A 21,236-nucleotide genomic window follows, 5' to 3' on the forward strand; every position below is an offset into this window, starting at 1 on the left:
TGTGGTCAAGAAGATAAATCAAGCTTCCGAGGTGGAAAGGTGACAGAGCAGTTGGGAGCCGCGGCAGGCGGGCGCGAGGTGGGGAGTCTGCATTCCAAGATTCCTCGCCTGTGTTCTCCGGCTTCTCTCCCTCTGGGTCCTCTGACAATTCTGGTGGTGTTTTCGGTCGCTTTTGGTTTTGTTTCTTGGTCCCATTTTTACTTTTCATCCGACCCCCAGGGTCAAATGGCACAGCTGGCTGAGCCTGAATCAGTACAGTCCCTCCAGGTGCTGGTAAGGGTATTTTAGGTGTCTCAAACAACTGTTTAGAGGTCAGGTTCATATTTTGAGCATTCATCAGTACTGGTGGATCAGGCATTAAGACAGCAAACGCTGAGGCTGCTGCTGACCTCTCACTTTTCATTTCTTTTAAGGTTTCTCTAATCTGTTTCCAAAGAGTCACTAAATGTTGTGCCTCCTTATCTCCATCGCTACTTTTATCCCATAGGGCAATACCTATGGCTTCCCAAGTAGGTAACTCAAAAACAGTACCCATCGAGGGGATCAAGTCTCTATCCTGTGCCCATTTCAGTAATTCACGTAAGGTCCTGCCTTCGTGTACTAAATCTCTCTTAGAGAGAATATATTGGAGGAGCTTAACTACTGCCTCTTCTTGTTGTACATCAGAGTGTAGACCCCATCTCCTCCCCAGCCGCTCACCTGATCAGGGCAAGATTCTTCAATTCCGAGCTCGTTTATTCCGTAGCCGGGCACCAGCTACATAGACTGCCGGGGCAGCAATCTCCTTTCGACTGGCCTCTCCGCTCCTCTCTCATTCGAGCTGTCTTCATCGCTCCTGGAAGCAACAGCATGAGAGTCCCTGGTCTGGGCCATCCTTAGTCCCTGGTCCGGGCCACCCTGGGTCCCTGTTTGGGCGCCATTAGTGGGAAAACAGTCTGCGGAGGCTTAAGGATTCCATGTGCACATCAATATGATTGTATGAAATCCTTTATTAACAACTTGCACTCACTTTACATAGAGAAGCCTTGTTTACACCATCTTATCATGCAGGTGGCTTTGTATTCCAATTACACATTCCATTCTCATGGAACCTTCTTCTCACATAATTATTTTCCTCTTCTGTTGCCAGTTAAGTTATCTCTTTCCCATTAGCTCACTTTTAGAAAGCCTCTAAGTAGGCCTCAATAGCCATTAACCCAATGTGGCCTAAGATGAAGTAAGTCAGGATTGCTCACAACCTGTATATTTCTGAACTGTTTCCCCAACAAAATACTTACTGTTGGACATCTTTAGCTTCCTTTAGCTTGGACACCTGCTGTTTTTTCTGCCATCTATCTACCAGATTCTTGGCCATTTGAAAGCTAAGGTAAGGAGCTGGGAGGGGATGAGGTTGCAAATTGGGAGGGGTTTTAAAGTTAGTGTAGGGGAGAGGGCTGTCTGGGTGCAGTCCCCTTTGGGAGGGTAAAGGGAGTAGGAGAGTCTTCAGCACAATGCCAGCGTGTACTGGGCAGGGCAGGGCAGCTCCAGCCTGTGTCTGTGGTGTGCTCTTGGTGTTGTGTGTCTCCCGTGTCTTAGACTGTTCCTTCCTCAGGTCTTGATGTCTCCATAGCTCTTTGTGATCTGCAGGCACCTCAGAAGCCCTCATGAGAGTCCAGAAGGCATCTCCTCATCTCAATGGCTCCTGCTGAGTGCTTCTTCTTGTGCTATTACACCTTAAAGTGTGGATCTGTCTGGCACACCTTGTGCTGTGCATGTTTCTGAGCAGTCATCTCTTGCAGCACTGAGCCAGGTGCTGCCCACATCTCCACTCTTGAGACTTCTGTTTCCACACAGTCATCTTCTGGAGTTTTATACCCATGTTCTTACTGGTCATAGGTCTTAAAGCTCAGCTTCTCGTGCATCCCTTGCTCTGGTTTGTTCAGAAGTTTTCTCTCGTGGGCGTCAGCAGTTGCCTTTCTCTTGGGGCCATCCTGGCACTGTCGGGCTTCTCTGCCAGCATCATCTTCCCTATGGGAACTGCTGTTCTGGCTCATGCTCTTCTTATGTATTGCAGTCATGTTGCTGTACTTCAGAAAGTGGAATCTTTAATGGAGCAAAGACAGGATGGTCACAAAAAGATGTAAAGGTTTTGTGAAACCAAGATCATGCTGTTAAAAGAATATACAAGAAGATAAGGAGGTACGTGCTGTGCTTAAAATGTGGCAAGTGATAAGGAGAATCATCTGTTAGAGTAAACAAAACAAATGTGTATAAATGTGTAGAACTTTGTCACTTCAGGGGGCTGGCTGTGTGGATTACCACCCAGCATCCCCTTTTTTTGCACAAAGGTGCAGTCAATGAAAACATCTCTGCTACATATGCACCCATCAGCATCTCACATCCTGGGTAAGTGACCCCACTTTTGAGATGATCACATTGCTCACCATGTCTGTGTGTAGTCGTGGTCTGTGTGTGAGGGTTGGAGCTGCCCTGGCTGGGGGTACAGTGACACTACAGACAACAGGGGCAGCTTCATGGGGGTGTGGTGATATGCTGGTCTGTGGCAGTTCTATTGGCAAATACCATACTGTCCATCTGGGCAAGCAGGTGTAGGCAGCTGCCAGTTATTTTCATTGGATTTTGTGTGTGCCACAGGTGGGACCTTGGCAGCTGTTTCTGTGGAAGTTGAACAGGCTGGATCTGGAGTGTGCCTGAGCTTGTACAGCTGGGGCTCGATTGCTGTGATTTGTACTTGTAGCTGTAGTTAGAGGCTATATGCAAGACCACCTCACATCTCATCAGACTACCTGACAGCATTCAGGTGACTTGATTTACATGACTGGTTTGGATTGTATTTCATGTGCAGTGACAAGCTGGCACTGGGAAGGACCTCGGCAAGGTGAGGGGTGCCTGGAGTGCAGAAGCAGCAGTTTTGGGGTGTTGCATCCAGTGGAGGAGCGAGCTGTGCAATGCACCACTTACCTGGCGGGGCTTCTGTGGGGCCCTGGCTCACAGGGTCGAACCTCCTGACCCAGCTCCGTGTGCAATTCCGCGCCCAACCCCCCTCCACCGGCACTTCCCGTGCTGCGGGTAAGCGCGGGGCTGCGGGACCAGGCGGTCGCTGACACCGCAAAGGTGAACGGGGGTATGCACCGAGACAGCGCGTGTGCCCTGCGCTGCGGACACAGCTGGGAACCGCACCGGTCCCTTTCCTCGTGTGTGCATTCACACACACATTGGAGCCGAGCTCTTTTTTTTAATCGCGGCCGTTCCCGGGTGCAGAGCGCGGGGCTGCGGATGCCGGTACAAGCGCGGGCACTGGGGCTCTGCGCGGCTGCGGTGGCGCTTTGGGCGCTGGGGAATCGTCACTGCCGGCGCGTGATGCCGCGACGCTTCTGCTGTGATGGCGGCGCTGCTGCCGTGCGGTTGACTCTCGCCGGGGACGGAGCCGCCGCGTCCGCTTCTGCCGCCGTTGGCGGAGCCGGCGGGCAGAGTGCGGAACGCCAGTCCACCGGGGGGCGCCGGCTGCGGTCGCTCCGCCGTGCCGCCCGCCTCTAAGGCGAGGAGAAGCATGGGAGCGGCGGGGATGGTAAATAACGGGGTGGGAGGCGGAAAGCGGGAGGCGCGGGGCCGCTCCGGGACGGTCCTGGGCGCTGCCCGGGGCCACTGAGGTGTTCGGGGTTGGAAGGAGGGTGGAATGCCCCGTCCCGTTAGCGCCTTCTGCTCGCCGGTTCCTTGGGGGCAGGAGCGGCTGCGTGGGGCCGGGAGGGGGTGTGGAAGGTCCCCGGTTCCTCTGGGCAGCAGTGTGTGTGTGGGGGGTGCGTGTGTTGTGCAGGCTCGGTGCCGCCGGAGAAGTAAAGGGTGAGCCGGGCGGCTCTTCCCCGCCCCCTTCGGCATCACCCACGGGAAGTGCAGAGGGGCTCCATTCAGACGCAGTCAGGGGCCGGGTGGCTCGGGGGCACGAAATGGGGGGAGTTTTTGTGATTTCTTTTTAAGATTTGGTTGCAGTACCATTTTACGGTTCTTTTTTTCTTCCCCGAGGGTCTTCAGTCTCAATCTTGGAGGTGTATCTGACGTTGTACTGAGCAGCTGCAGTCCCTTCAAGGAATGCCTTGCTCATTGAGGCAAAATCTTGGCAGCCAGACCTGCCTGGTTTTTTCTCTTGTTTCAGAAGCCTGCAAAGACGGGAGGTATGTGCTGAAGTCTTTATACTTGGAACTTTTGTTTGTTTGTTTGTTTTTCCTTCCACTAGATGGGTTTCTCATCACACAAAACATTTGCTTTAGCTGTTTTCTCCACTTCTGTATCTTGTTCCCTATCCCAGGTGGTGCTGCCTTGTGGCAGATGTTACCTAAAAAGGACTGTCAAGAAAAGGGGTAACAAGGCTGACCATGGCACTTGGGCTCTCAAAATCTGAAGGTCTGTGCAGAAAACGGGAATCTGCTGGTAGGAGGGATTCTGTTTGCTTCTAGTGGTAGTAGGTGCCTGACACCATGCCTTCTGAGAACTTTTAAATTTAAATCAGGTGGCAAAACCCCCCATTTATTTATTATTTTAAAATTATATATAAAGTCCTTTATTTTTAAGGTCAACAGAGCTTTACTTGAGGGGGAGGGGGAATAAAGTTATTCTAACAGACATCCAGACCTGGCATGATCTCAGCAGTGTTTTCACTGAAATGAAATGAAGGGGCTGAGACAAAAGCGCTTTGGTTGCTGCTGTGATTGAGTCCCGTCTTTGCTGAGCTGCTTAAAATATCCATCTGAACACCTAGAACCCAGTTTCACTCCATTTTCTCCTGGGATTCCTGGCCTCTGACATGTGTGCTTATTTTCATTTTAAACCCTCCCCTGGTTTAATTAGTCAATGAATGAACCGAATGTGAAGGAAAGGGGTTAAAAAACAGGAAACCTTTACTGTGACCCGGGGTTAGAAGCGAACTCCAACGGGATGTGAGTTGTTTGTTCTAAAACCTCAGAGGGAAGGGTGCTAGAGAAATACATGGCTTCAGCTTAGTAGGGGTAGTCTGTAATTTGTTTTTTTCTGTGAAAGCTTAAAACTGCAGTTGCTGTTGGCACATTCCAGACCAGGTGAAGTAAAGGGATTTAAAGACAGAAAGTGTCGCTTTCATGCCTCTTTAAGCTTCCCTTATTTGTCCATGCACTTTGCAGAGCATGCTAATTAATAAAATGGAAAAAAAAAAAAATCAGACTTTTTGGAGGCACTTGGGTTTTAGGATGCGTGTGTGCTCTGTTCGTGTTTTATGTCAAAACCAGAGCAATGTTGTTTTCAGTCAACAGGATGTCTCTGCTTTGCATTACAGAGAAATCCCCAAAGAAGAAAGATCCGGAATCTGCGTGGTCGAGAGAGACCCTGATTCTCTCTGTGGGAGAACTCCTCCTGGCTTTGGCAGAAACCACAACAAATGTTTTTAAGTGGGCAGTGCTGTTTATGGCTCTTTATCCAAACATTCAACGTGAGAGCTGGGAGACACTGAGGAACTCTGTGTGGGATTTTTTTTATTTGTTTGTTTTCCTCTGTATTGCAGATTTAAACTGCTTTTCCAAAGTGGTGCAGTGATGTGTAGTTGGGAGGCAAAAAGGGAATATTTCTATACATTGTTCTGCTGTATGATTTACCAAATATAGGGTAGGCAGATGTGAAAAGCTTACTTTGTGTGCATATTAAGAGGTTATCAAAGGACAGATCTGATGATAAAATTTTAGTGTTCCTTTGTGAATACATTATAATGAAGTTTTAATATTTAACACATATAGTTGGAACATACTTAAGTTTAGTGTAGTGATGCAATATAGTGGTTGGCAGATGCAGTTAATAAACAGTAAGCAAATGCAATCAAACATTAAATGGATAAGGTAAATGAAAAGTGTAAAAAGCATCACTAAGAATCTGTATCTTAAGTGGTGGTGTATCGGCTGAGGTACAATTTCTGTTTATCCTGAAGTGCCTCAGTTCACACTAGACTTATGTCCTCTATGCAGGTCTCTTTGTGCTTTCAGAGAAACAAAAAGAGGTCTGCTTTTATCCAAGTCTGGGCAGCCTGGCCTGGCTCTCAGGCAGTGTTTGTGTCTTAAAACCAGGGCATTTTCTTCTCTATGATGACCTGACCAGGATACTGTTTTTCACTGAAGACAGTAACAAACTCACTTTGTGGTTTTTTTGTCTCCTCTGCATCAGCCAGTTTTGGGGAGATCTCAGGTAAAGTCATCCTCTGCTCTCAGAACTTGGGAGATGGTGAGTTTCTGGATTTGGCTCCATCTCTGGATAAAAGCTAAGTATACTGTGACCTTACATTTGTTGAGACTTACTCTGTCCAAACTTTACAACATACACCCACATAGCACTACATCTCATAACGTGGCTCCACTGAGCTGATTTTCACCTCTTTACTATGACGTCAAAGGTTATAATTTCAGATGGAAAATCCTGGTGCTGCTGGTATAATTTTTCTGCGAGTGCCCAGAGTTTCATTCTTTTTTTTTTTTGTAAAGTTCTATTACTTTATTATTTTCATGATTTCATTATTAAATTTTCACATGAAATTTAAGCTTCTGGTTTTGTTTTTGGGAGGAGCTCTTTGTAAGTTTATACAAACAAAGTGTATGTGAGTAAAGAAGAGGCAGTTTGAATGCTTGTGAGATTACTTAAATAATGCTTGAACTTAATTTTAGAAATAGAAAAGCCTTTGGTTGAATTTGATTGGTATATTCAAGGTTTGTGGTAAAACGCACACCCGTAGCCCGATTGTTGGTGGTGCTGTGGGAAGGGTTCCACGTGAGGGTCAGGGCCAGCCAAAGTTTTCAGTGGTCACTCTTTGTATTTGTTTGCCAGTCCTGTTCGTTCGGAGTTCTGGGAGCCCTATTGAGCAACAGTGGAGACAGGCCACCGAGGGCTGGTTGGTTCGAGGTTTGTGGTAAAATGCACACCTGTAGCCCGACTGTTGGTGGTGCTGTGGGTAGGGTTCCACATGAGGGTTAGGACTGCCAGAAGTTTTTAGTGGTCACTCTTTGCAATTGTTATTGGGTTTTTTTTTTCTTTGCATTTTACCACAAATCTTTTGTTGTGGTAAACTTCTGCTGGCCCTAACCCTAAACCTAACACTAAACCTTCTCTAACCCTATACCCTAACCCCTAATGCTAACCATAACCCTAAAACTTACCCTAACTCTAACCCCAACCCTAACCCTAAAGCTAAACCCAGAAAAATTTAACATAAACCCTGACCTAACCTAAATGTTAAACCAAAACTGTCTCTAATCCTTATCCTTAACTAAGCCTGACCTAACCCAAAACCTTATCCTAAAAAACCCTAACCGCAAGGAAAAACTAAGCCTAACACTAACGCTTCCCTAACCCTATACCAAACCCTAAAGCTAACCCTAACTCTTACCTTTACCCTATCCCTTACCCTAACCTTCACTCTAACACTCTAAGGGTTACCCTTACCCTTATAATAAACCATAACCCTAACCACTAACGCTAAACCTAGCCCTTACCCTAACTTAAACCTAAGCCTAAACCTAAAGCCAAGCCTCTAACCCTAACCCTCTAACCCTAACCTAACAGTAACCTAACCCTAACCTATACCTAAACTAACCCCAACCCTAAACTTACACCCAACCCTCTAACCCTAAACCCTAAAGTAACCCTAACCTTACAGTAACTTAAACCCAAGCCCTAGCCCAACTGCAACCTTAAACACTAACCCTAACCCTCAACACTATCCCTAACCCCAAACCCAGGCTCCAACCCTAAACCTAACCCCTAACCCTGACCTAACCCTAATTGCTCTCCCACTGTATCTCAATATTGCTCCTAAATTCCATATAAACGGGCCTGGCAAAAAAAATGCAGAGTGACCACTGAAAACTTTTGCTGGCCCTAACCCTCACCTGGAGCCCTACCCACAGCACCACCAACAAACAGGCTACCATTTTCCTTTAGTACCTAAAACCACAAACATTCAATCCCTCAGCTGCTCTGCCATTTTTTCAAATTTTGGCTGCCAAATTCAAAGCATTTACACTTGGCTTTCTAACACAATTAAAAATCATATGGATTCATATAATTTTGCCATAACATTATCATCAGCTTTTCAAGAACACTTAAAATTGTGAATATTCATAAAGTAAACCACTCACCTGCTTTTTGCAGTATTTCATTTTGCAGCCATCTTCAGTTTTACAACGTGGGTGATGAAGGGTTTTGAGACAGCTCATCCAGAAGCCAGATTCACTCCACAGGCAGACTCAGCCCTTAAACCCAACTGGAGGCTTAGGTTCAATTGTCCTGCCCCACCTCTTTCCCACAATCCCCTGGAAAAACCCCTCCTCTCCTTCACTGTATCTACCTGGGATGAAGGAGCCTCACCTGCAACACATCTGAGAACATCACACCCTAAGCCCCCACCCTATCCCTCACTACTCCCCCTGCCCACTGCTGCAGTTTTAACCCTGGAGCTACAAAAAGACTCGGGACACAGAGAATTAGAAAATGTTCACTAAAGCAAATCAGAAATTTCCAGCAGTGAGATGGGGACAAGGTTCAGAGCAGAATACCATGGATTTATCAAGGCTGAATGTAAGGCCACCTGCACCATAGACAGCCAAAATCAGAAAGGTACAAATCTGATGGGGTGTAATACTTCCCTTGGCATGTCTATTTCAATCCCAAAGTCTCTGGAAATGTAAGCTTTGTAAATTTCTAAACCCTCACACTAATTGTATGCAATATTTTAGGCTGAGGAGTATCTACATATATCCATGTGAGGCCAAAACGACACAGTTGCAAATATGATGCACTGTCATTCTCCTTGGAGAGACTTAAAAGTCCCTAGAACTAAAAAATAAATGATTACACAAAACCCAAGTTATAACATTCTTCTGGATAATTTCATCTCCAAAATTCCAAATATCCGGACCTGGACCTTAAATGTAAAGAGTGACCACTGAAAAAATTTCTGGCCCTAACCCTCACATGGAACCCTACCCACAACACCAGCAACAATTGGGTTATGGGTTTACTTTAGTACCAAACTGTTGAATATTTGACCCCTTGGCCACTCTCCCACTATTACACAATACCACTCTAAAATTCCACACCAACAGGCCTGGCTCCGAAACGCAAAGAGTGACCACTGAAAAGTTTTTCTGGCCCTAACCCTCCCATGGAACCCTACCCACAGCACCAGCAACAATCGGGATACAGGTTTGCTTTAGTAGTCAAACCTTCAACCATTTGACACAGCCGCTCTTGCACTGTTGTGTAATTCCCCTCTAAAATTCCACACAAACAAGCCTAGCACCCAAATGGAAGGGAGGACCACTTAAAACTTTTGCTGACCCTAACCCTCACATGGAACCCTACCCACAGTACCACCAACAATTCAGCTATGGTTTTGCTTTAGTATCCAAAACCTCCAGTGTTCGACCCCCCCATCTGCTCTCCCACTGTCTCACAATTCGCCTCCAAAATTCCACACAAATGGGCCCAATGGAAACTTTTGCTGGTCCTCACCCTCCCATGGAACCTTACCCACTGCACCACCAACAATCAGGTTACAGGTTTGATTTAGTACCCAAAACCTTAACCATTCAGGCCCTTAGCCACTCTCTCACTGTTGTGTAATTCAGCTCCAAAATTGCAGGAAAACACTCCTGGCTCCCAAGCACAAAGAATATTATCTCTCATATCTGTCAGCTCAGCTCTCTCATGTGAGTACATACATGGCTCTTTTTTTACCTCACAAATGTTATGCTACTTTTACCCCAAAAGGCTTTAAACTCACCTTGTCCTCTACTCCTCCAGGTGTGACAAGCTCTTATCCAGAAAATGCTGTGCTTTAGGAGTTCTTTCTGTCACACCTGCTCGCTGTTTGCAATTTGCCACTACTTTCAAGTGCAACTCACTGCCATTTGAAGTGAAACTCACCATCTCTCCATTTTCAAAAAAAAAAAACACCCCAAAGCACTTCAGAAATATTCTTACAGCAAATGCATAACAAACAAAAAATCTTCAGAAACACCAAATAGAGACTGAAGAACATCTTTTCTCAGAGTTCATTGGATGACTTTTTAGACTTGTGCATCCAGCTGTAGGCTATCATTAGGGCCAGCCAAAAGTGGTGCCAAGAATGCTACCTGGAGGCTAAATATATTATTCAGCATTCCTTTCAGGAATATTTTTGAAGTAACAAGCTGATAGGCTTAACTGAAAAAAAAAAACAAAACCAAAACAAAAAAACCCCAAATAAGCAAAAAAAACCCTAAACAAACAAAAAAATCTCCCCAACATTGTGATGAGCAAATTTCATAAAACCCACCTAGGTTTGAACTAATTTCTACCTAAGATTTAGATTACTTCCTCCCATTTGGAAGATGCATGTCCTTAATACCTGTATGCATAATAGTTAAAAAAAAATAGTTTAAGGCTCCATATAAATTCATTTATTTGTCACATATTAACCACTATTTCCTTTGAAGAGGTAGATCAAACACAGCTAAGAGGCTTGTCTTAAAAACTAAATATTTTCTAGAATAGTTCTGAGAGCTGTTTTTTTTTCCCAACATATTTTTTCCAGACCTTGTAACATACTTAAAAAAAACAAAACAAAAAAAGAAGTTGATGCACAACCTGACTTGATATTTTCATGACTGTCAACAGCTGAGGTGTCAACACGTTCACCTCAGCACAGCCCTGAGTAACTCTTGAGCAGAAAAGTATCTGTTACTTTTCTCAACCAAACACAAGCAAATGAGGCAGAGGGACACAGGTGTGTTTGTGCAGGACCGCCTGAATCCCAAACAAAGTTTACCAGCTCACCCTGTGTGAAAGGAAAGAGCGACCAGGTCTTTCTATTAGTCTTTGCCTTTTTTGTATGCACAGCACTATTTCTAAGAGACTGGAAAATCCCTGATCTCTACCCAAAAGACTAGAGTCTTGTAGAGATGAAGCAGTCACACAGATAATTGCAACCAAGAAACGGAGCAAGGAGCCCTCAAAAAACAGCAAGGAGCTGTAACAAACATTTCAGACTCTTACTGAAGCACTGGGTGCAGAAGGGGAAATTTTTCCTCTTTCCACTGAGCTGACAGAGCTCCTCACAATGCTGTGCACGGCGGGACGCACATTCCCGTGCCCGCTGCCCTGAAGAGAAAGCTGCAGCAAGGCGGAAACCCGGCGAGGGCTTTCCAGCACGGGTTCTTGTACTCTGCAGCCCGCCGGAGGACAAGGTAAGGACCGGCTTTCTCACAACATGCTGTAGGACGGGACGGGACCGGCGCCCTTACCCTGAGGCGCCCGCAAAGGCCTCTCCCCGAGCTGGCCCTACCGCTCCGGGGCCCCGCCCCTTCCCGCCAGTGCCGCCCTCGGATTGGCCAGCCCGCGTGTCTGTCACCCCCTGGCCCCCGCCCCAGCACTGGGCGGACCGGGGTGGGCTGGGGTCCGCTCGGTGTTCTCAGGCTGGTACCTCAGGCACCGGGCAGCGCTCAGAGTGACGTCTCAGTGCTGCTGCAGTTGGTACCACGAGTCCCGCAGGCTTGCGGCTCTCCTCACGAAGGGGTGAGCGGGGCGACAGGGAGAAGGTAACGACACGGGGACAGGCTGGGCTCTGCCGGAGGTGGGTTTGGGCTCCACCGGGGGCGGGCTTGAGCTTCTCCGCGCGTTGCCCGTCCTGTCTGTGGGGCTGGAGAAGTCGCCTCGTCCCACCGATGAAGCTGACGGATGTCTCGTCCGCCGGCGGAGTCCCCGAGGTGGCGAAGGGCAAGTCCGGGCATGTCCCCTCTGGGATCGGGAGCGCACCGGCACAGCTGCGGGGACTTAGACGTGGGGTTACACGGGGTCAGGCTGCGGAACCCTCTGGCCTGGTGCTGGCAGGGCTGTGGTGTCCCCCCAATCCCTGCGGCGGGTGTGTGACTCAGTAGAAAAATACCGTGGTTTCTGTGAGTAGGAGAGGGACGGGACCCACCCGGGCCGACAGCTGACGGTGCTGGTCGGGCCCCGCACAGGAGCAGGTTCGCTGCCGGTTGCTGGGGCGCCGGTGTCGAGGCCGCCAGTGAGAGCCCGAGCGGACCCGTTCCCAGATCCACACATGTGGTTGTAGCAGAAGTACTTGGACTTAGAGGAGTAGTTCCCATACTACTGTGAAGTTAGTGAAGTTTCTATCTTTACTCTAGAGACAGCTGTAACTTCGTAATTTCCCCCTTTTGACCTGTTTGATACGTTTAACACCAGTTTCTTGTTACAGATGATTGAAACACTTGTAACCACTGACACTCAGGAGCTGCTCTGTCAGCTCACAGCCCTGTTGGAACAGGAGTTACGATGTCTGCCCAAGGCCTCTGGCCTGAGACTGATTGAATCCGCTCACGATAATGGCCTCCGAATGACTGCAAAGCTGCGAGACTTTGAAGTGAAAGATCTCCTCAGCTTAACTCAATTCTTTGGTTTCCATACAGAGACATTTTTGCTAGCTGTGAATTTCTTGGACAGATTCTTGTCAAAAATGAAGGTAAGGCTTTTTAGAGTAAGGCTCTCAGTCATTAGCTTCTGCTCATTGCATTGTTTGTTTTATAAGTTAGAACATCTTGGGTTTAGATGGCTGAAGTTTAAGCTCTTTTCACAGCCTCTGATTGTGCAAGAACTAAAAACTTATGTGTTTAAACTTCAGTATTGTTAAAAAAGCTGTTTCCTCTGTAGAAGAGAAGGAAGAGGGCATCAGTTTCAGCTTGAGGATGCCCAAAAGCCTGGAAATGAGGGCCATATTAACACATATATTAACAGTTTGTCATGCCTGTTGCATGTACACAGTAACATTGAATTACTTCTTGCCTCGTGTATATCAAAAGGCTTGATGCTGTTTAGCACTCAGAATCTAGTAAAATATTTAGTTAGCCCTCCATTCTATTGTGCATATGTGGTATGCTGAGCTGGGTAATTTTAACTTGTCTAATGAGATAGGATTACCACTGTACTATCTGACCAAGAGCAAAAGCTTAATTTCTTTGTGTGTTAAAACAAAAATGAGAAAGCTAGATGGATAGTAACTGATTATTTGAAACAATTCTGAATCCAATATAAGCAGTAAAAATGGGAACTGTAAAGTGTATGGAATTAAGTAAATCTGTTGATATGTACATATATATGTGTGTGTGTTTATAGAAAAGAGTAACAAAAAAAGGGTGGTGTTTTTTGCGTAATCCAACATGTACAATACTTGAACAATACTATTGCATATGTACAATATTAAAAGCTTCTGATAAGGCTATTACCTCATTAAAAAAATGAGATCTACCTCAAAATATATTTTTCTGCAATCTTGCTTTTTAGATTAATGAGGCAGAACTTGTAGTGTACAACCGTCTTCTCATTTAGTTAAGTCAAGATAAGAATCTAAGTAGAAAGAAGTGTTTCCCAGTCTTAAAAAAAACCATAACAATTCCACCCTATCCCTCATAATTTTTTCTTAGAATACATTTTTCCATATGTAATTCAGTACTGCCATATTGAAATGGCTGATTAAAGGCCTTCCTCTGAGAGTAATGAGAATTTGCTTTTATTTAGATACAGCCTAAACACTTGGGCTGTGTTGGGCTCAGCTGCTTCTACTTGGCTGTGAAGGCATCAGAAGAGGAGAGAAATGTTCCATTAGCCACTGACTTAATTCGAATAAGCCAGTATAGGTTTACTGTTTCTGATATGATGAGAATGGAGAAAATTGTACTGGAGAAGCTGTGTTGGAAAGTCAAAGCTACAACAGCCTTCCAATTTCTACAACTGTATCATTCACTCATTAATGAGAATTTAAGCTGTGAAAGGTAAAATATCTAATGCTTATTTTGCTGAGAGTGCGTATGATCCAGAAGTCTTTCTGTGTAGAAAGCTAAACAGGGAAATTACTACAGTAAATTACCATTCTGTATTTAAAAAAAACCAACCTCAAACTTTCCCACTTATTGGTATCATAAATATGAATAGTTTTGATTTAATATAATTTTAACTTTGAATGTCATTTGCATAAATTTATTTAAAGAGTACTGCCCTCTGAACAGAAAACCAAACTTGCTCAATAATGATGGTATAATCTCTACTGCACTAAGTATTGCCTCATTGCAAAAATTTTAAAATCTGGCTTAGAAAGAGGTTCCTTTTGCTAGTAAGCACTAAAATTCTTTGTTGATAAGCCTATTTTGACAATGCACCTCTCCCCTATTGTAACACAAGGTTTATTACTGTCATTAGGAGGGCCCAAACTGAACACCTGTTTGATTGTAACCCTGGAACTTCTGGGACATACAAGGCCTTTGTTGAGTTAATGAACATTCTACAGCTTCTCTGAGTTTCCAGGGTAGTGTTGCCATGATCAAGCTTGCATTCTTCTATGTTCACTCATCTGTTTTTACTGTAGGAGAAAATACCTTAATCTTGAAAGACTTGAGACCCAGCTTAAAGCATGTCACTGCAGAATCATGTTTTCCAAAGCCAAGGTAAATGTCTTGAAAGCTCAAAGACAATGACACCACTGAAGCTTCACAAAGCAATGCTTAAAAATATTTTCTCTCACCTCCAGCCTTCTGTCTTGGCACTGTCTATTGTGGCACTGGAGATAGAAGAACAAAAACTGCTGGAATTGACAGAGGCATTGGAATTTCTGCAGCTGCATTCCAAGGTACGTATAAAGTTTCAGGGGAGGAAGAAAAATGCAACAGCCTACATAGGGGAAGAGGGAGCTCCACTGGCATACTGCTGGTTTCTTTTGTGGCTTTGTTGTTTTGTTTGTTGTTCATTTGTTTTCTTTCCATTTGGCTTCCTGTCTAATGAAATTACATGCAGAAAGTAAGTATTTAATGACGTATTAACATGAGATTCTGTTTGGGTATTTAGATAAACAACAGAGATTTGACCTTCTGGAAGGAACTGGTGTTAAAGTGCCTTACAGAATATTCCTCAAGCAAGTGCTCCAAACCAAATGTCCAGAAATTAAAATGGATTGTGTCTGGACGTACTGCACGGCAGCTTAAACATAGCTACTACAGAATAACACACCTCCCTACAATTCCAGAGACCAGCTCATAATAGGTAATTTCTTCCAAAATCTACTTCTGATAATGTAGAAGTAATCAGCAGTTAACAACCTCAAAGTATCTTATTCTGTATAGGTAACCTATTGAAGACGTAACATAAATGAAGCAGACCTGCCATACAGGCTGGTGCTTGAGCCAGTGCTGTACCTAAAGAAGTGGCAACCTAATATATGAACTTTGGAGAAAGAACTGAGCTTCTGGTGTGCTTGTGGGAGCAGAAATGTGGTCTACAGAAATTCTGGCCGAATTCAAAACTAAAATGTGGTAAAAAGGCAGAGAAACTTGGCTTGCTATTATCCTAAAAAGAATCAGCTAAGAGGAAACAGTTGCCTATTAGAATGAGTTTCATGTGATCACGTAAACCCTCTTAAAATGAAGACAGTTAGAAAGTTTTATTTTTATAACTGCTTAGTAAAGTCTAAAAACTGTAATTCTGTTATTTACATTACTATCCCTTTACTCTGTCAAAATAGTGAACTACTTCCTTATCTAGACTTTAATTCAAAAGGCTACATATTTTCTCTAATAGCTGTCTTACTGTTGTCTTGCTATATTAAACTCTGACACTTTGGTTCTTGTAGAAAGCCCTTCAGTTGACTGGGTTTTTTTGTTTGTTTTTTTAACAGGAGTACAATTAAATGAGCAGAGAACCATCATGTATCTTGTCAACAGACATGTGAATATTTGAGAAACAAAGTCTGAAACAATTTTAATAATGAAGAATGCAGCTCATGGAGACAATATGTAATGTTTCAGACTAAAGATCCTTCCAGCAATTATGTTCTTTTCATGAAGATTTCAGCAATATTCAATGTCAGTTTTCAGTCTTACTTGCTAGACTGTTTACTGTTGAGTAAAATAACCACAGTAACAAAAGAAATTTTAACACCTTATATTTTGTAGACCAGCTTACGTAGTCTAACTTTGGGTTACTGTAACTGCAGGTTCATTTCCCAAAGATTACATGACACCAGAAAAACATCATGTGCAGTAGCACAGTGCTGTATTATCTCTATCAAACTAAAGACTAATCCCACTTAAGTGTCATGTGTCTGCATGTTCATGCTGTGTAAGGCACTGGCCTTCTACTGTAGATACCCAGGTTTCACTAGGCTATGTGAAATACACTGAACATGTCAAGCTGTAAGAGCAGGAGAAAAGAGAAACCTTATTTCATTGCCTTGTAAAGGTAGTCACTAACACAGCATCAGTGACTTGAATATTTTGTAAGAGGTGTAGTTAACTGGGATTATAAATTATTTCATAGAGATGCCTAATGAAGGCTGAGGGAAAGTACTGGGTCACCCACCACAAATCTGATTCAGTTTTCAAAAGTTTAACTGTACAAGAGGTAAATGCTGATGCTGAACTGGCACATTTTACAAGTACAGTAGGAGCAGGGCTGATGTCCTATCTTGGCCTGTATGTAGGAGCAATCTATTTGAGAAACATTGAAGATTGCTTCAACTCTGATGTCTTTAATGGCAAGTTTTGTAAAATGCAAATTTTGTCAGAAGACCAGATGAGTACTTGAGGCGGATCAGGCTTCAGGTGCTAACAAGGAATTGAGTAAGAATGTACTGTAGGTAAGATGGTTAGACTTGTTGGAAGAATGCAGATACTGACCTCTTCAATTCTGTGTCACTGTGGAACAGAGTCTTTCAGTGATAAACTACTAGTAACCAGTGGTCATATGAACTGGCTTAGTGGAGAAGGAGAGATCAGAAAGTTCTGAATGTAATGTGGGCTTAGATGTTAGCTGACCAACCCTTACCCCTGAGGGAACGAGTAGCTAAGGGGGGAGACCATTCTTTGCATATCTCAAGCTAGTTAAACCTTTCACTTAAGATTTGGTACCAAAGCTCTATACTGGACAAATCAAGCCTCCTCATGAACTTATGGGAGTGACTCCACTGTGTAGTAGGTAATGAGGTTTTGCATCTGCCAGTGCTAGCTGTCCATTTTGCTGCCTCAAAAGCATACAAGCAATTTGAACAAGGGTGTGGTCAGCCTACAGGGGAGGATGGAGAAGATACAATGTGCAATTGTAATGGTATTGTCATCTCTCAATATAAAGATATGTCTCTTCCAATTAAACATTGAAATGTGCTTTGCTGGGTAACTTTTTTCCTGTTCGTTATGAAACATCTTACAAAGGAAGCCTATAAAGTGTTTTGTGTCTGAACAGTACCTGGAAAACTTAAAGGCAGGAGGTAAGGAATCATGAAGATTTTTAAGTTTGTTTTTTAAGAGATTGATGATGCATGGGAAATGCTAGAGAATCAACAGGAAAAACTTGAGATGCTTGACTGAAATTATTTTTAATTACTCTAAATCCTGTGAGATGTGAAAGTGTGGAGAAGACTGATCTAAGTATCTTAGGAAAAGTGTAACTGTAGCCATCCCAATACTTTCCTGTTGCAAGTTAGAAGAAGATATTCAATATCTTGTTTATACAATCTATTCTTCAATAGTGAATAAGGTATTCTTGCATAAAGGCAACAGGTATATTCATAACTGAGTAGTTTACTGTGGTGTATCAAAAAAACCCCAAGGAACCCAAACCCAACATTCTGCTTAAGTTGTTACTTTCCTGTATTCACCTTTCTCTATACTTTTGTCTCTTAATATTACGAAGTTAAGACAGCTTATAAATCAGCTGGTTAACACTTGAGTCTTCATTCTACTGGAAGGAATCTTCCATATTTTCACCAAAGTAATTACTTGACTACAAGCTGCTGAAGAGATCACTGAAGTCTTCACCAGTTATATTATTTCAGTCTTAAAGTACAATGTGTAAATTCCTCTCCAAGAACACAGATAAAAAAGTTTACTTTTCAAGACTAGAAAAGTCTGGTCCTCCTTTGCTGTAATTTCCAGAAATTTCTGCCCCACTGAAGTCAAATCCAGGGTTCTGATGGAGATAAAAGTTGAGTACATAGATTAATCTTAAAAATGTTTAAAAAAACCCAAACCACAAAACCAACAAATAAATAAATAAAAAACCCCAAACTGTTTCTGCTAATGTTCTACCATTCTAACAAGTATGTATAACAATCAACTTGTCATGGCACTGAAATTCTTGGAAAACTCATTAACACATAAACCTTGGACTGTCAAGAGTTTGGTTGCCTGCTGTGGAAGTGAATTTGTAATGCTGTTCTCAATTTGGCAAGCAGTTGGATCTTCCAGTAAAGAAATATTAAGGAAAGTTAAAGACAACTTTCTGTTTTCCCTTTAAGTTACTCCAAAAATGTAAGTACCTGCCATGCTGGATAACACATTTCATAAAAGTGATGTTCTTTCCTGCAGTAAGTAGTTTGCAGATGAAGGTGTTAAACTGCAATTTTACTGTAGTTGCAGTAAGTTGCAATTCTACAGCTTGTAGTAAAATTTGAGCAATTTTACTAAAAGGGTAAGGAAAATATTTTCCAATGAACTATTCTACAACATCTGATCTTATACGCAAACATATTCAGTAGAGCATTATATTAGAAGTATATTCTAAATATGGGTCTCTGAGAATTCTAGATGAGAGACTGCATGTAGGATAACTTAGATGAAAAGTGTCGTTCAACAAACTCCCCCAAACGTAACTTTTCACAAAACCTACAGACAGAATAACCTCTTGAAAGTGTGCTGATAAAGCCTCATGAGCATTCTATACATCTTAAACTACAGTATCTGGTTCCATGGCACTGGACAGCAGAACAACTTTGCTCAGCTTTCATGACCATAATAGCTGTGTGCAAACACAAATATAAGTTGTAGTAACATTCCTTTAACTTGCCTCTCTTTGGAATCGCTCCAGTGTAAGTTTTCTTTGCATCTGGTCCTGTACCCAAGGATCAGCAGCATATTCATTTTCTAACAGAGATGTCCAGCAATTTCCAGCATCTCGATTTGTCTTCATTAGAACAATTCTTATCAGCTTCCTGTCTTCTGTTGAATGAAAAGACACATAAAATAATCATTGTATTCAGTAATTTAAGTACCTAATGCTGATGGCAACAGGGTTGTTGATTAATAAATCTAAAAAGAAACAAGTGGCTATGCAGCCACCTCTCCCCTTTCTGGCCTCTAAAATGCCAACACAGCTTTAAGGAACTAGAACTTGGCTCACAAGTACTTCTCTTGCAAACATAAACTGACCTTTTAGAGAGGTTCACAATAGAGAAAATATTTAATCTCTTAATATATACAACTGGGCTAAAGTAATAAAGGAGGAGTTGGGGGTAGGCTATATAGAGAGTAATTTCTGATAAAGGGCAGGACTAAGTTTTATCAACAAATGGAGGAATAATCAAGGATTCACACACAGACAGTATACCTATAGACAATATATTTGAGGTACATTTCAAAGTTAACATGTAGGATGTTTAGTTCTGCTCAGTTGAGTAAGTACACCATTATAAAGTATTTTGAATATTCACATGCTTGGACAAAAGTGGGCATCACTTCATGTTGTTAAAACTTCTAGTTTTCATGTTCTGTAGCAGTAATCAAAATTTAGAATAAATAATAGAAAACAAAATCCATCCTAGGAAAACACTGAGAGGCACCGTTCACAAACATGGCTGCAAAACCCAAAAATATTCTGAACACTTTACAATATTTATGACATAATGATCAGAGAAGCTTTTTTTTGCTCATTATCTGTAGGCACCATAGTGTGATTTTTAGAGAGCTTTTTATTCTCTTGGACTGTAAGCTTTTTCACTCATCCCAAAAATATAAGAGAAAGAGAAAACCAAGAAAAGTAACAATTATGGAGAGGCACAGATCACATTACTGTACTGTAATTGTCTAGCTTTATTGAGGGTTTGCAAAAACTTCTCCCTCTATGGAACCATTTGTATGTAATCCATTGACTGTTACCTTCCAAGATGAGGTATTTTTCAATTAATCTTAATCTCTTGGTCTTTTGAACTACCTCAGTTCCCTAGTCTGGTAATAATGATTGCCTTTTCCACAAAGCTGTGTGCAGTGAAGAAGGCAATATTTCCCATTAAAAAAAGGTAAACTCTTCTGCAGCATATTTTGAGACCTTCTGTTGCCCTCATAATGTTATTCCAGATGTAAGTTATTACCTAAGGTCCATGTTCCTTCATCAGTTACTGTGGAGTCAAAAAGTTTACCCTGCAAAAGACACGTACAATATTACAAAACAGGAAAACTTGTTCCCTATCCAGTAAATACTAAATTATGAATTTTTACATCCATCTCACCTTGTCTTCTACTGATAAGTAATAGGGTGATCTGGCCCTATATGTATAGACCTGCACACAGTCAAAGAATTATATTTTGTTACACCATTTCTTTAAATATTTGCTTTGACTGAAGCATTCGGTAGAGTGAAACTGTTTGTCACGGTTTGAGCATCCCAGCTGACTGGAAGGGCTCGTGTTTCCCCGGGTAATGCCACCTTCAAGCCTTGCCGTGACAATGCCCCTGCTCCTGCCAATGGTCGGGCACAGCTCTGGTGCACTGCACAGACGTTATGCTACCAGGAATCATTCGCTACCAATGTGAAACGAAATCTACTTTTAGACGGGTTTGGGTTTGCCTGTTTGTTTGGGGTTTTTTGTTGGCGTTCAGCAGGGATGGAAGCTGTGCTCTGGAACACGGCAAAATCCCTACGGCAGGAAGCAAATCCGCGGGAGCGCGCTGCCCGCAGCTTTCTCTTCGGCTTTAGAGAAGACCATGAGGGTCCGCAGAACTGTTCCTAAGAGATTTCCGCTTTAGTTTATCTAAATCTAGATATTTAAAGGAAGGGAGGAGGGACGCTCCAGGCGGCATAGAGGTAATTCGATCCCAGCCCCCCCGCCGCCCCCAGGCCCGCCGGTACCTGAAGCACCTCCCGGCCCGCCACGGAGAGCGCGATCTGCCGACTCTGCAGGTTACAGCGGACATCCTTCGCCCGGGTGCCCGGCGGAACCTGCACCTCGATGAACACCTCCTCCAGGGTCTGGTACCAGCGGCCCCAGGGCGTCCCGCAGGGCACCACCCCGCTCCGCTCCTCGAACGGAGCCGACATGGGGGACACCGCCCCCCCCCACCCTCTGCTGCCCGCCCCGCGCATGCGCAGCGCGGACACAGCCGGCCCTCCGTGGTGCCGCCAGTGCGGCGGCGCGCCTGCTCCGTGGCAGTACTCTG

At 43.6% G+C, this 21,236-nt stretch overlaps 3 protein-coding genes across 8 annotated transcripts; 1 reads left to right on the forward strand and 2 right to left on the reverse strand.

Annotated features, from left to right (window-relative positions):
• Positions 1–1,516: 1,516 nt before the first annotated feature.
• LOC115599115 lies at positions 1,517–3,876 on the reverse strand. Its single transcript, XM_030459396.1, has 3 exons — positions 3,371–3,876; positions 2,962–3,324; positions 1,517–2,082 (listed from the first exon to the last, which is right to left on the reverse strand). The coding sequence occupies exons 1-3, from the start codon at positions 3,874–3,876 to the stop codon at positions 1,863–1,865; spliced, it is 1,089 nt and encodes a 362-aa protein (XP_030315256.1). The 3' UTR covers positions 1,517–1,862.
• A 7,508-nt stretch (positions 3,877–11,384) lies between these two features.
• On the forward strand, positions 11,385–17,029 carry CCNG1 (cyclin G1). 6 transcript variants are annotated; one of them, XM_008498729.2, is made up of 7 exons: positions 11,385–11,582; positions 12,245–12,508; positions 13,561–13,814; positions 14,405–14,483; positions 14,567–14,665; positions 14,881–15,075; positions 15,707–17,029. In XM_008498729.2, the coding sequence occupies exons 2-6, from the start codon at positions 12,245–12,247 to the stop codon at positions 15,070–15,072; spliced, it is 888 nt and encodes a 295-aa protein (XP_008496951.1). In that variant the 5' UTR covers positions 11,385–11,582; the 3' UTR covers positions 15,073–15,075; positions 15,707–17,029. The 6 variants fall into 6 exon arrangements, with proteins under 6 accessions (XP_008496951.1, XP_030314969.1, XP_030314966.1 ...); XM_030459109.1 differs by having other exon boundaries at positions 11,385–11,559; XM_030459106.1 differs by lacking the exon at positions 11,385–11,582 and adding an exon at positions 11,632–11,750.
• A 102-nt stretch (positions 17,030–17,131) lies between these two features.
• Positions 17,132–21,180, reverse strand: NUDCD2 (NudC domain containing 2). The gene is made up of 4 exons (XM_030459112.1): positions 20,929–21,180; positions 20,171–20,219; positions 18,871–19,022; positions 17,132–17,994 (listed from the first exon to the last, which is right to left on the reverse strand). Exons 1-4 carry the CDS (start codon positions 21,160–21,162, stop codon positions 17,911–17,913), a joined length of 519 nt encoding a protein of 172 aa, XP_030314972.1. The 5' UTR covers positions 21,163–21,180; the 3' UTR covers positions 17,132–17,910.
• Between the last annotated feature and the right edge of the window lie 56 nt (positions 21,181–21,236).

The sequence above is a fragment of the Calypte anna genome, chromosome 13, assembly GCF_003957555.1.
Source record: "Calypte anna isolate BGI_N300 chromosome 13, bCalAnn1_v1.p, whole genome shotgun sequence".
NCBI lineage: Eukaryota > Metazoa > Chordata > Aves > Apodiformes > Trochilidae > Calypte > Calypte anna.

Excerpts from the sequence above, each read along its gene's own strand:
- LOC115599115 (XM_030459396.1), bottom strand. The coding sequence starts at position 3,876 with ATGCCGAAGGGGGCGGGGAAGAGCCGCCCGGCTCACCCTTTACTTCTC. Across the intron at positions 3,325-3,370 it reads GCCGCCATCACAGCAGAAGC|CGCCACCGCAGCCGCGCAGA; the intron begins GTCGCGGCATCA and ends CAGCGCCCAAAG. Across the intron at positions 2,083-2,961 it reads CCCCACAGAAGCCCCGCCAG|ATTCCACTTTCTGAAGTACA; the intron begins GTAAGTGGTGCA and ends GCTCCATTAAAG.
- CCNG1 (XM_030459106.1), top strand. The coding sequence starts at position 11,709 with ATGAAGCTGACGGATGTCTCGTCCGCCGGCGGAGTCCCCGAG. Across the intron at positions 11,751-12,244 it reads CCGCCGGCGGAGTCCCCGAG|ATGATTGAAACACTTGTAAC; the intron begins GTGGCGAAGGGC and ends TTCTTGTTACAG. Across the intron at positions 14,666-14,880 it reads TTCTGCAGCTGCATTCCAAG|ATAAACAACAGAGATTTGAC; the intron begins GTACGTATAAAG and ends TTGGGTATTTAG.
- NUDCD2 (XM_030459112.1), bottom strand. The coding sequence starts at position 21,162 with ATGCGCGGGGCGGGCAGCAGAGGGTGGGGGGGGGCGGTGTCCCCCATG. Across the intron at positions 20,220-20,928 it reads CGGGCCGGGAGGTGCTTCAG|GGTAAACTTTTTGACTCCAC; the intron begins GTACCGGCGGGC and ends TGTCTTTTGCAG. Across the intron at positions 17,995-18,870 it reads TGGAGCGATTCCAAAGAGAG|AACCCTGGATTTGACTTCAG; the intron begins GCAAGTTAAAGG and ends TATCTCCATCAG.